The sequence below is a fragment of the Mchenga conophoros genome, linkage group LG18 (genome assembly GCF_057382185.1).
Source record: "Mchenga conophoros isolate Kocher_MC1m ecotype Shallow Benthic linkage group LG18, M_conophoros_male_GT1.1, whole genome shotgun sequence".
NCBI lineage: Eukaryota > Metazoa > Chordata > Actinopteri > Cichliformes > Cichlidae > Mchenga > Mchenga conophoros.
Window position 1 is genome coordinate 17,182,706 of NC_140543.1, and position 12,477 is coordinate 17,195,182.

General features: G+C 37.3%; 1 protein-coding gene and 1 long non-coding RNA gene across 7 annotated transcripts in view; one reads left to right on the forward strand and one right to left on the reverse strand.

Moving 5' to 3' along the window:
- The window catches only part of st18 (ST18 C2H2C-type zinc finger transcription factor), a 41,281-nt gene extending 35,885 nt beyond the window's left edge, over positions 1-5,396 (forward strand). For 4 of the 6 annotated variants that reach the window (XM_085256046.1, XM_085256047.1, XM_085256050.1 and 1 more), the window contains 7 exons: positions 186-248; positions 585-665; positions 2,111-2,332; positions 2,486-2,574; positions 2,726-2,829; positions 2,928-3,074; positions 3,214-5,396. In XM_085256046.1, the coding sequence (XP_085112172.1) occupies positions 186-248; positions 585-665; positions 2,111-2,332; positions 2,486-2,574; positions 2,726-2,829; positions 2,928-3,074; positions 3,214-3,354 (847 nt within the window). In that variant the 3' untranslated portion in view covers positions 3,355-5,396. The remainder of the gene's footprint in view (positions 1-185; positions 249-584; positions 666-2,110; positions 2,333-2,485; positions 2,575-2,725; positions 2,830-2,927; positions 3,075-3,213) is intronic. The other 2 variants (XM_085256048.1, XM_085256049.1) reach the window with 1 other exon arrangement.
- A 3,132-nt stretch (positions 5,397-8,528) lies between these two features.
- Positions 8,529-10,709, reverse strand: LOC146553521 (uncharacterized). Its single transcript, XR_014889646.1, has 3 exons — positions 10,546-10,709; positions 9,291-9,388; positions 8,529-8,973 (listed from the first exon to the last, which is right to left on the reverse strand). It is a non-coding gene; the product is annotated as an uncharacterized LOC146553521 (long non-coding RNA).
- Positions 10,710-12,477: the final 1,768 nt, after the last annotated feature.

Consider the following 12,477-nt stretch of genomic DNA (forward strand, 5'->3'; position numbering starts at 1 on the left):
ATCTTGTTTTCCTTCCTTTCCTTTTCCTTTCCCTTTTCACTTCACATTATGCATGATTTCCATTTACTCAACATGAAGTTGTTTTCTATTTGTGCTACTTTTCTGCATATTAGCATGAATCCCCAGCTCTGCTCCCAGTCTTTTGCTGTAAAAAGCACCTGGTCTCTGTGTCTCTCAACCTGCAGGTGCCCAACACCTGGTTGTGATGGATCTGGACATGTGACTGGGAACTATGCTTCGCACAGAAGGTAGCTGAGAGAAATCATCACAACTGAGCATGAAATACATTTGTCAGATGCATGGCATTCAAACAGATGGTGAAAGTCTCACTTTAAAAACACGCTGCACTTTTTGATTTCTTGTTTTTCTCGATTCATTTGACTGCCTTTTTATCTGTCTATCCATCTATAGGCACATTTCAGCTACATATGTGCTAATGCAGTAAAACTTATCTTTTTTTTTTTTTAAAAACATGAAAAAATTGCAACTTCCTAAACCTCACGGCTGCCTGTACAATTCCAGCCTTTATTGTACCTCATGAATAGATTCTTTCAAGTTAACTCACTGTCTCCAACCATTTTCAGCTTGTCAGGATGTCCACGTGCCAGAAAAGGAGGTTTGAAGCTCACACCAAACAAGGATGACAAAGATGAGCAAGAGCTTAAGTACGATTTTTTCTTCTTTCTTTTTTCTTTTTTGCTCATCCTATGCTGTCATGTTTGTTTGTTTTTTGTTTGCTTTTTTTTCTGTTTTAAAAATAAAACAACAGAAAACATTGGGAAAATGCGTCATGCTTTTGTGCCCGGGGGTATAGTACCTGGAGGCCATTAAGTTAAACAAAGAAAATAATACTTCTCTTGTCCTAACATTAGTGAATTATTTTCAAAGGATTAGTAACATGTTTTTTTTTCTGCAGGATTTCACCAGGGTTTTTATATTTTTTTTCTATTTTCTGAATGGGATATCTGGCTTATCACTCTTCACAGAGTGCTTTCTTTATAATTATAGTATATTAAGAAAATGTTGAATTGCCGGCTGTGATGGCATTGCACTCATTTGGAGCTTAATCACTGTTGTCTGTTAAAGTGTTATTGGAAAAAAAATATAATGGAATTGATTTGCAGCTTAAATCCAAAGTCTGATATATGAGCCCTTGTTTACTTATACATCTGGACACTGATTTTTTTTTTTTTTTTAATTACTAATGCAAGGGCACGAGCTTAGGAATTAAACTGGAATAGATCTCATACACATTAAGAGAGAAAGGAAGAGAAAGGGGGAGGGTAGCAAATGTCCCTAGATTATTGTAAATAGTGGGCCATATGGCATGCCTCCATTGTCCGGGTGCCTTGCATCAAGCTACCTACCTGTGGTAGATGTAAGTAATGGGACCGGTGTTGTTTTGTCCTCTAAGTGCTGCTTTGCTGTTGAGTAACAAAATGCTGAAACAGGCTTTTTGCAGCAGCACTCCACAGCATGTGTGCCATTTGTATCATCTCAGGTGACCTTTCACCTTTATCAATAAGGGAAAGGGTTAGCCACCTCCAAATTACATTCTTTCGCATGAGGGGATACATGACAATTATCTGTAATTCATGTCACTCCATTACTGACCTGCAGAAAACAGGCCTGAAAATGCAACTGACAAACTCTTAATGATATTCAATGTGAGTTGTGCTTATGTTTTCAAACACAAATACCATCCACCTGGAAATGTATACAGTGAACAGAGGGCCCATTCAAACTCAAGTTTAGAGGATTAGTTACTTACAGTTAATGTGATTTTTCATAGCCCATCTCTAGTTTTTGGCGACTTCATTTTTTAATCAGCATTTAGATGGATTAATCAACTTAATGGTTAACAAATCTTCCGGTCTAGTTATTGAAAGAGATTTTTTTTTATTTTAATGGTCCCAGAGATTTTTTTTTTTTTTTTTTTTTTTGCAGTTTGACAATAAAGCAGTTGCTGTTGTTTTTGCGCAGCTGGATGGATTTTGTTCAGTGGGTACCACAAAAAATAACAAATGTTATTAAATGCAAGCTAGTTAGATTTTTCCGTAGTGTATGCATGTTTTCAGCGCCTCATCCTCTTTGTTTGTCACTACGGTAGGTGTCCGGTAATTGGATGTGACGGACAGGGCCATATATCGGGAAAATACACATCCCACCGCAGTGCAGGCAGTTGTCCACTCGCTGCCAAAAGACAGAAGGAGTCGTCCATCAATGGGATGCCCTTTGCCTGGAAGTCCAATAAACAGGAACTGCCCCATTGTCCCTTGCCTGGCTGCAATGGCCTTGGACATGCCAATAATGTGTTTGCCACTCACAGAAGGTGAGGCCGCCTGTCCTCCATTTTATCTCTAAACAATACCGCTAGTCGACATGTTGCAGTCTTACTCTATCCACAGTCTTGAAGATGTTAAAGTTTAGTAGTTTCGGTGATTTTCTCCTGTCTAAAATTGTCATTTATGGCCTGCTGAACTAGTTTGTCCGGTTGCCCGCTGAACGCACAAAATATCAAGAAAAAGTACTCCGAGGAAGAGATGATGACTATCAAATTTAAAGCCAGCAGTGGTAAGCTACTCTGACATTTTGTGTGGCATGGCAAGTTTTTTTCTATTAGTGACACATATACTGGTACAAAAAAACCCAGTGAATGAATAAAATAAGAAAATCTGTGATCTCTGCTGGAACATGATAAATTAGACTATCTCCTCTAACCAAGGTGTTGAAAACAAAGATGATATTCAACATCTGGATCATGAAATAAAAGAACTGAACGAATCCAACATGAAAATAGAAGCAGACATGATGCAGCTCCAAACCCAGGTAAGTATTTACTCTCACAAAAATCATTGGTTAAAATAAAGGCGCGAGATCTTTGCCCGCTCAATTTGATGAGATCCCTGTTGTTTTGTACCCGAAAGCAGATCTCCTCTATGGAATGTAACCTGAAGACAATTGAAGAGGAAAACAAGATGATCGAACAGCACAACGATAGCCTACTGAAGGAGCTGGCTCACCTAAGCCAAGCTCTTATTAACAGTCTAACAGACATTCAGCTGCCTCAAATGGTACAGTAAGCCTTGACCACAGTATCCACTCCAGCTCACAGTGTTTAACCTGTCCAGAAAAAAATAAATAATCATTTTCCTGAAATTGTCATTTCTGCTGTGCTGTTTTCACTAATAGTCAAACATGTTTTTGTTGCAGGGGCCCATCGGTGAGCATAATTTTGAAGCCTATGTGAACACATTAACTGATATGTACAACAACTCGGAGCATGAATACTCTCCAGAGTGCAAGGCCCTCTTGGATAATATCAAACAGGCTATTAAGGGCATCCATGTTTAAGCTGTGGAGCTACCAAGAGGTTTCTTTGACTTGGGATAATGACACTAGATAGCTCTATTTTACTGAAGAGTGCTGGCTTGGCTGCATGTATAAGACAAGGCTTTCGGAAATGTGTTTGGCATTTTCTGGTAAATACACTGCACTGAGAAAATTACCAGCCAGATTTGTAATGCTTCTACTGTTTCTGCATTCACTCGATATGTTTATCCTGGTGAGATTTGTTTTTTTAACCCCTCTTGCACTTAATTATTTTGTATGGTTTGCTTGATTTTAATCTGTATGTGTTCATGTCACTCTTATATTATTGCTATTTATTACTATATTTGTTCATCAGTGTATTTATTTCCTCGATTTTTATTTATTTCTAAAAACTGTAAATGCGTAATATTTGAGAAATCAGTTTGACTTTCTGCACATTGTAAATTACATAGAAGCACATTCCAATTTCATGGCATACTTTCGCCACCTAGTGTTGAAAAACCTATATTATTGTTAGTATTATTATTATTATTATCATTATTATTATTATTATTAGAACATAAGTTGAATCTCCCTTCAAAGTGAAAACCTACCAAAACTACTAAGCATCAATGTTTTTAAGCATTGCTTTCTTTCCTTATTGGAGACTGAATGTATGGTAAGACAAAGTGAACACCAAGATTTAAAAGAAAAAAAAGAAATTGCAATGCAAATGTACTGTACCTTTTTCTACTCAACCAATAACAGCTGAATGCAATGAGGAGGTGACACTGAGCAAAAATGCAACATCATTCTGTGAACTGAATGTCGGATACTGCTTTGCATAGTGTGACCACAAAAAGAGTGCAACAAAAATCAAAACGATCACTTTGTCAAGATGTCTTTCTTTTTTTTAAAAAACAAAACGAAAAAATATAGATATTAAACTGCCTTCTGTGCACACTTTTAGTGTGCATATAGTATGTGCCTAAATGTATATGAATCCATAAAAATATACAAGTACTATGTTTTGTGGTAGGACAGTATTATGTGAATGGTGTCTGATTTAATATACAGTACAATTATTTTCATAGGCGGAAACGTTCCTGATGACTGTTTGAAAGCCGTTGTCTCAGTAGCTGTAATCTCAGAGTCAGGTTTTGAAATATCATGACTGAGATTGAAAGTCTGGTGTTAATTTGTTTTGTTTTGTTTTCTTTGATAGCGCAGAGAGGGGGCAAATAAGAAGGAGTGGATATCTCTTATCTGCTTAAAGGCCTTAACATTTCAGCCAGTCTTACAGTTTGAACATCCTTGGGCAGATTTGAATAGTAGCTATTTCAAAACCGAGCTGACGACCACTGCAACCTGCATTTTAGTTTCAATCATTACAAGCAAAAAAATAAAAAAAATATAGAAAAATGATAGTTGTTGGCTAATCAGTTGTTTGTTTGCATCAATTGCACTTTTGTATATGAGTTATTTTGTGTTTTTAGTTGCCCATACTGACCTTTGATAAAAGAAAAGGACCGGCTGGTTAATCCCCAGATAATAAAAAAAAAAAAGAGCTATCCATTTCAGCAATACATTTCTTTTAATTTCTGCAAAAAGACATCAACAACATGTAGCCTAGGACATTTTGAAGATGAAAATGTAACAGCAGAAGAGCCAAATTACAGAAAAACAAGACCCTGTTTTATCCAAATACTCGACACATTTTAAACAATTTTAATCTTTTAAAAACTGAATCACAGTCTTTAAATCTAACGATCTTTTTCTTTGTAACTTCTTATATGTAATTCCTATACCACACATTGTTTGCTCAGGAAGTTTTGTGAATAATATTTATTTTTTTCCCTGTTAGTATTTGATGTTTTGTAATGTGAAATGCTTTTTTGTGGAACGATATTAGTATGATATGAAATTGTACTGTATTTTTCTTTTCTTTTACATTAAAATGTAATGCTTTTTTCAGTTAAGGTAGTTTGTAAATTTAAACTTCCTATTACTTTTAATATTTCATAATAAAGATATGCGCTGTGTTGTACAGTTTGTGTATGGTAGAAATAAACTTTTCAAATGGTTGTGTGGTTTCTCAAACGTTTTGAGTCCACCGTGAATTGACTGCATCCCGTTTTCCTCCCCAATAAGTCAGCAGGCGTCAGCTTTCACGATGCATTAGCATCACCTAGTGGTGAAAAACAGGGACTGGATCAGCAGACGCTGGCAGTTCTCTGTGTGCAGTTTTTGTGCCATTTGGGGCTAAAATGAAAATAAAGGGATATCATGGCTTTAGAGCTTTTAGCTGTTGACTGCCACAGGTTCAAGTACAGATATGTATCTTTGCTACATGCCAATCCTACCAATGAAAAACACTGTAGACCTCAATAATGTCCCATATGTTCAGCTTAGAGATGCAACTAGTGATCATTATTGAAGAAACGCCCCCAATATTCAATTATTTGTTTAGTATAGTGTATAAAATGTAAAAACAAAAACAGGTGAAAAATGCATTTCCTTTAACCAAATGTGACATCATCCATTGCTTTTATTGTCTGACCAACAATCCAAAGCACAAAAACACACATCTTCACACTTCATAACTTACATTAATTCAGTTTTACTTTAAAAACAACATAAAAGGCCAATCAATTATCGAAATAGCCAGCTACACAAAAAAAAGGAAAATATCAAGGTTATCCATCTGGACCAAGAGTCAGCCTTTTATTAAACAGAGATGTAATTATTTTAATAGAGTTGTGTCATTGCTGTGACAGCCCTCCTGTTGTCTCAATGAAAGTCCTGGCCTGTTTATAATGGTGAGTGGCTGGCATAGGGGAGACCTCAGCTAATGCAACCCGCCTGGGCTTTCCAGGTTATAACACCTGGATCAGAAAAACTGGTCAATCTCGCTCTTCCACTGCACTTGGCATCCACCCCATTTGATGTTTTATGTCTTGGTTAGCTTATGTTTAAACAATTATCTATTGTTCAAGTAAACCTTTTGTGTGGATCCCCTTTTTGTCACATAAATGCGACATTATGAAAGTTGTTATGGTCCACTGAAACAGTGTAAAATGTTTTGTGGACTTCAGGAAGAATACCTGCTGGATTGCTGTAATTAAAAGGCTATCATAGGGTGAGAGGCTGGGTACATCTTGGACACGTTGCCAGTCTGTCACAGGTCCAACATAGACAGACAGACAACCCTTCATGCTTACATTCACACAGTATCCCCGTTTAGCCTAACATGCATGTCTTTAGACTGTGGGAAAACCCAGAGACAACATCAGCTTTCTTTGAACACAAGATTTTCTTACAGTGAGGTGACAGTGCTAACCAGTGCACCGTCGTGCCACCCTAAACAGAAAACTCTTCAATTAAAAATAATAATAATAATGATAACAAAACAAAAACAAAAACAAAATGCAACTTTAATGAAATAATGTACATTTAAGAATGTCACTTTTTTGATTACTAAAAACAAGACAAAGAGGAAGGCCTTGAGACCGAAATAGGACCTGATCATTCCTAAAAACTTTAATCATTCAACAGAAAAATAAAAATATAAGTAAGTAAAAAGTAAAATAGGCAAGTAAAAAAAAAAAATTAAAATGACAAAATCACTGTCACTATTTTTCAACTTCAGTGTCAATATTATTGGACTTTACTTTTAAATTTTACCCAAACCATCATCATCACTATTATTATTTTATTTTCTATTGCTAAAGTAAAGTTAATTCCAGCATTTAGGCACAGGAGACAAAGCGGGTTGTCTACCGTCAGAAGGTCAATGGTTCGATTCCCAGCTACTCTAGTCTGTCCCTGTAGTGTTGTTCTGCAAGATACTGAACCCCAAGCTGCTCCTTATGCATCCATTGCAGTGTAAGCGGGTAAGAAGGTGCTTAGGTAGAGAAAAAAGTCCTTGTATGAAAGTGTGGATGAGGCTTGTAGTTAAAAACACTTTGGGTGCTCAGTTATAGTAGAAACGCGCTAAATAAGTACCAGTCCATTTACTGTTTACTGTGATTACTATCAGTTAGATGGATCAGAGTTTATATCTAAAATGCCTTCCATATTGAAATGTCCTTGTTTAAAAATAAAAACCATCATATGTACGCTTATGCTGCACCAGTAAAAGAAATATGAGCTAAAGTATAAAACCAAAGTTCAATATGTGGTGGGAGAAAACCACATACAAAGTTTGAGGTAGGCATGCAGACAGACACACACACACAGTGCATGCAAACACATTTCCTGTCACACCACACAAGGCGCCGTCTTCCTGTAAAGGACATGTTGTGTGTAAACTGCGAGAACGTGGCAGATATCTAAAGCCTCTTGATGGCTACGTACACTACAGTCGGTTTGAAGTGAGTATAAAATTTACAAGGATTGTGTGTATGTGGAGAAGACGTGTGGGAACACTGTTGCTAGTAAACACTTTCTAGGATGATCACACTGCTGTGCACAGTATCACTAAAATCGCGAGCTGCAGACACAAATCATGATGCTAAAAACATGCTCTTAATGGAAACATTGTTTGATTTACTAGTCAGGCCTATTTAGTGGCCCATGAGTGACATGACTAATGATCCTGTATGAGGTATTCAATTACTAAAGACCCTCGAATGAACCCAAATTAGAGACTCAGCTTCCTTGTGTATTTTGTACTTTTAATAATTTGTGGTTGTGTAATTGGAGATCAATACCTCCTGCTATATAATTAAATCACTGACTGAGAAAGTACACAATTTCTACACAAAAGACGAGCATCTGCAGGAGTGAAGGAGCTTGCACCACAGTAACAGAAAGTAAATTCAGCAGAGTCCAACCAGATCATGTCTTTAAATATATTCTGTTATTTTTTATTTCTATTTTATGTAAAATCAGGGGAAATCTACTATTTTTTTCATGGTTCCAGGTCTTTGACCCAGTGTTTGGTATTCTGGACTTTGTGAATCTTATTAATTTATTATTGCTTTGATCGTGAAGAGTGGGTTACATTTTCTAGTTTAGTTTTTTCTTATGAGTTTTCTCATTATGCTATTTATCTGATTCAGGGTTATTTTAGGTTCTTCGGTTTCCTTTAGCGCTCCCCTCTTTCTGTCGTTTCCTCAGAGTCTCGTCTCTGTTTATTTACCTTCCTGTGTCGCTCTCTCTCTCTCTCTGTCCCTTGCTCTCTGTCCATCTCTCTCGCCCTCTCTTGTGCCCTCTCACTCTTTCCCTGCATCAAGTTGTGTGTCTTAGTCTGCATTTCAGTGCGTTTCCTGTTTTATTTTGATAGTCCTTGTCTCTTGTGTTTTACGATCAGTTTCCTTCTCTTACTTGTTATGTCTAATTTGTTCCCACTGTGTTTCCCAGCTTGTGTATATATTGTCTCAGTCTCTCCGTGTCCCTTGTCGGAGTGTCTACTCGTTTGCCCTTGTGTCTCTCAAGTTTCGTATTTTTAGTATTTCCCACTTTAGGTTCTCAGTTCATTTTGGTTTTTCCTTGTTTTGTATCAACTTTAATAAATGGTTCGTTTTTGTTTACTGGTTCCTGTTGTCCTGCGTAATCTGATATTGGGTTCTCTCTCTTCCTCACACGACCTGCGGCCGCAGATATTGCCACTTTTTGCTTACTGTTAATTGAAAAATAAACAAACAGGTGGATCCCAGCCTGAGCAAAGACAATAAAAACATAGAGTTAAGCCCAAAAGTGAAACAACAATTTTTAGGTCAAGGGGTCTAAGAAATGCACTGCATTAACTGTTTAAGTTCCCATGTTCAGAGGCTCAAATATAAATGGACAGTGGTGTCATGGTCAGGTGAGCGCTGGTCTTCCAATATTTTATGTAAATTAAAGCAGAAATAATATTTGAAGATAATGTGTCAAACTTGTGTTTTGTAGCTCTTCACTGGAATTCTTAACAGGAAACCCAAAGTGATATAAGTGATGGAGATCATCATTAGGTTGAAAAATTAAAATAAACCTACCACAGAGAGAGCAACAACTTCAGAAGTGGCCAAATCAACTATCTGGTTCAGTCTCGACAAGAATGAATTCACTGACCAGCTCAGCAGTGCCAAAAGATCTGAAAGATGACAGAAGACAACTGAAGTGGATGATGACAGATTATTTCCTTTGTTAAGAAAAACAATTTTACATCAACTTTGTTGATCTGACTGCATGCTTTCCACAGTCTAAAACATTACAAAGAGACAAGCATCCTACTATGGGAAGTAAAACCTTAGTACAATACAAAGCGTGTTTAGAGAGAGCAGACTTTAGACTCATGTGTGTCTGCTGACCACAACTGCTTCCTTATTAAACCTGAGGACCTTCCACTCCCACACACTTCCCCAACAGGCCAGAAACCATCTGCAGGCTAAATTTAGGCCTGCATATTAAGGGAGCTCCTCTTAAGGGAGCTGTGTGAGGTTAGAAGGTGTGTGGAGCTTTCCAGGATCTTTCTAAGTTTAGATTCTTCCGTTAAAGTCACGGTAATGAACAAGAACAGTGTATCATGAGTGTAACTTACATGCTTTAAGATCAAAACATCGATGGAAATTATATTGCTGTAATGCACATTAGGCTATGGGATGTAGCTTACAGTAAGTTTCTTATGTAATAGAAAGTATATCTCATATATTACACGAGCATCTTATCTGGTTTTGAAAATTTAAAGCTGAAAAGAAAAAAGAAGTTATAACCAATTTAACATGAGTGATGGCGATAATTAGTGATGATAAGGGGAAAAGCTCATTTTCGCGAGGTGTAATAAATGATAGATTTCTTGCTGTCTGGGGCAAAGAAGTGTGTCAGACTTTTTAGATAATAGATTTTTTTCTATCGACTTTGATATCTGATTCCTTTTATAAGGGCACGAGGAGAGGAATATATATATATATATATATATATATATATATATATATATATATATATATATATATATATATATATATATATATATATATCAGTTTCCTATAATGTTGGAGCCTGGCTATGATTGGAGGCTTTAGGACTCTTTCTATGAAGTCCTTGGTATAATCTACCAATTATACAACACCTGAGTCTGAAACACCTCCAGAAACTACATACACAGACACTTGTGAAAACACTACAGGCAGCTACATAGAACTAATTAAAAAATAAACATTGAAGGTGATTAGTTTTCTTTGTCACGTAAAAAGGATAAAAGTCATTTTAATATAAAGCATGACGGATCTGGGGAAAACAGTGTTTTCTTACTTGGACATGGAATACTTTCCAGAAAGATCCGTTGATTTTCATAACCATAAATCCATCCAGCCGTTCATTTTCTGAACAGCCTCTCCATTCGGGGTCACGGGGGTGGGTCTGCAGCCTGTCTCTGTCGTCAAAGGGCGAATGGCAGGGTTCACCATTTACAGGTCGCTAATCTATTACAGAGCCAACACAGAGGGACAGACAGTTTAGCATTACCAATTAAACTAGCATGCATGCACCTCGATTGTGGGAGGAAGGTATAGTAGCCGGAGAGAATCCACACAAGGTCCAGGTAAAACCTGAACCCTCCACCCAGAAAAGCCTCAGCCAAGAATCCTCTAGCTGTTTGGTGACCGTGCCAACCACTGCACCATAATGCCACGATTTCAAATAGACCTAACCTTAGATATGTTTTGCTTATATCTATTAGTGAATTTAAAGGCATCATAATCAGTGTGGTGATTGTTTTTGTCAGGTGTATTTGTGCATTACTAGTGCATCTAAATAAGTTCTTTTTTCCTAATTTATTTCTAAAAGATAAACTTTAATATGTTTTATATTTATTGCATGTAAATGTAAACATTTCAACCTTTTTTGCTTTAAATTTAATTTGATTATTATGGTTTGTAGCTCAAGATATTTAGCTATATTTCTTAAGATAGATCAAAAAAAGATTTAGAATAGAACTTCCGGAAAGCATGCTCATTTTATATGCTCAATACTTGATTATGACCTCTTTGATGAAGTGCTGCATCAATGAGGCGTAGCGTGGAGGGGATCAGGTTCCAGCACTGCTGAGGTGTTGGTCTGATAGCAGCCTTGAGATCCTGTGTTTTTCTGGGCTGGGTGATTCTCATCATCGGTACTCACAGTACTCAACAGAAATCATAGATTCTCTGTGGGATTCAGGTCAGAAAAGTTGGCTGCCCAATCAGACATGCCACACCATTTATTACTAGTTTTGGCACTGTGGGCAGGTGCTAAGTCCAGTTGGAAAAGGAAATCATCATCTCCATAAATGTTGTCAGCAGATGGAAGCGAGAAGTGGTCTGAAAGCTCTTGGTAGAGGGCTGTGTTGACTTTGGACTTGATAAAACACAGTTGACCAACCATCACCACCACCAGCAGGTGACACGGCACCCCTAATCATCACAGATTGCAGAAATGTCACACTGGACTTAAAACACCTTGGATTCTGTCCCAGTCTTCCTCCAGACTCTAAATTGTGTTTAAAACTTACTTTCATCTGAAACCTTTGGACCACTGGGCAGCAGTCCAGTTCTTTCTCTCCTCACCAGGGTCAGATGCTGCTGCTGATGTCACTGGTTCAGCCATGGCCTGATATTAGGAATGCAACATTGGATATCCTTTCCTGCAGATGTCTGTGCGTGGTAGCGCTTGATGCACTGACAACAGCCTCAGTCCACTCCTTGTAAAGCCCAAGCTCTTCAGTTGACTTGTCCTGACAATTCTCTCTGGGCTGCGATCATCTCTGTTACTATCACACTTTTCCCTTCCAGGCAACCTTCTATTATTACGCTTCAATACATCACACTGCAAACAGCTAGCCTCTTCAGCACTGACCTTCTGTGGCCTAACCTCTTTGTGGAGGTTGTTGTGGATTTTCATCTTGACAACTGTCAATCAGCAGTCTTCCCTATGATTGTGGTTGTGTCTAATAAACTAAACTGAAAGACACAAAGCAAAACTCCAGTGTCACCTCTCATTTCTTTAAATTTAAGATCTTTTATATTTTTATATTATATTAAGAAAATGGGAAATAGGTGCTGGGATTTATTGAAACATGTACAAACAAACATGGAAATACAGCATTTAAGACAAAAACGGAGGTTGTACAATTCTAATGAGCTTGAACATCAATAATTAGTATGACCACATTTATTCTTCAACACAGCCTAAACTCTGTCAAGATGA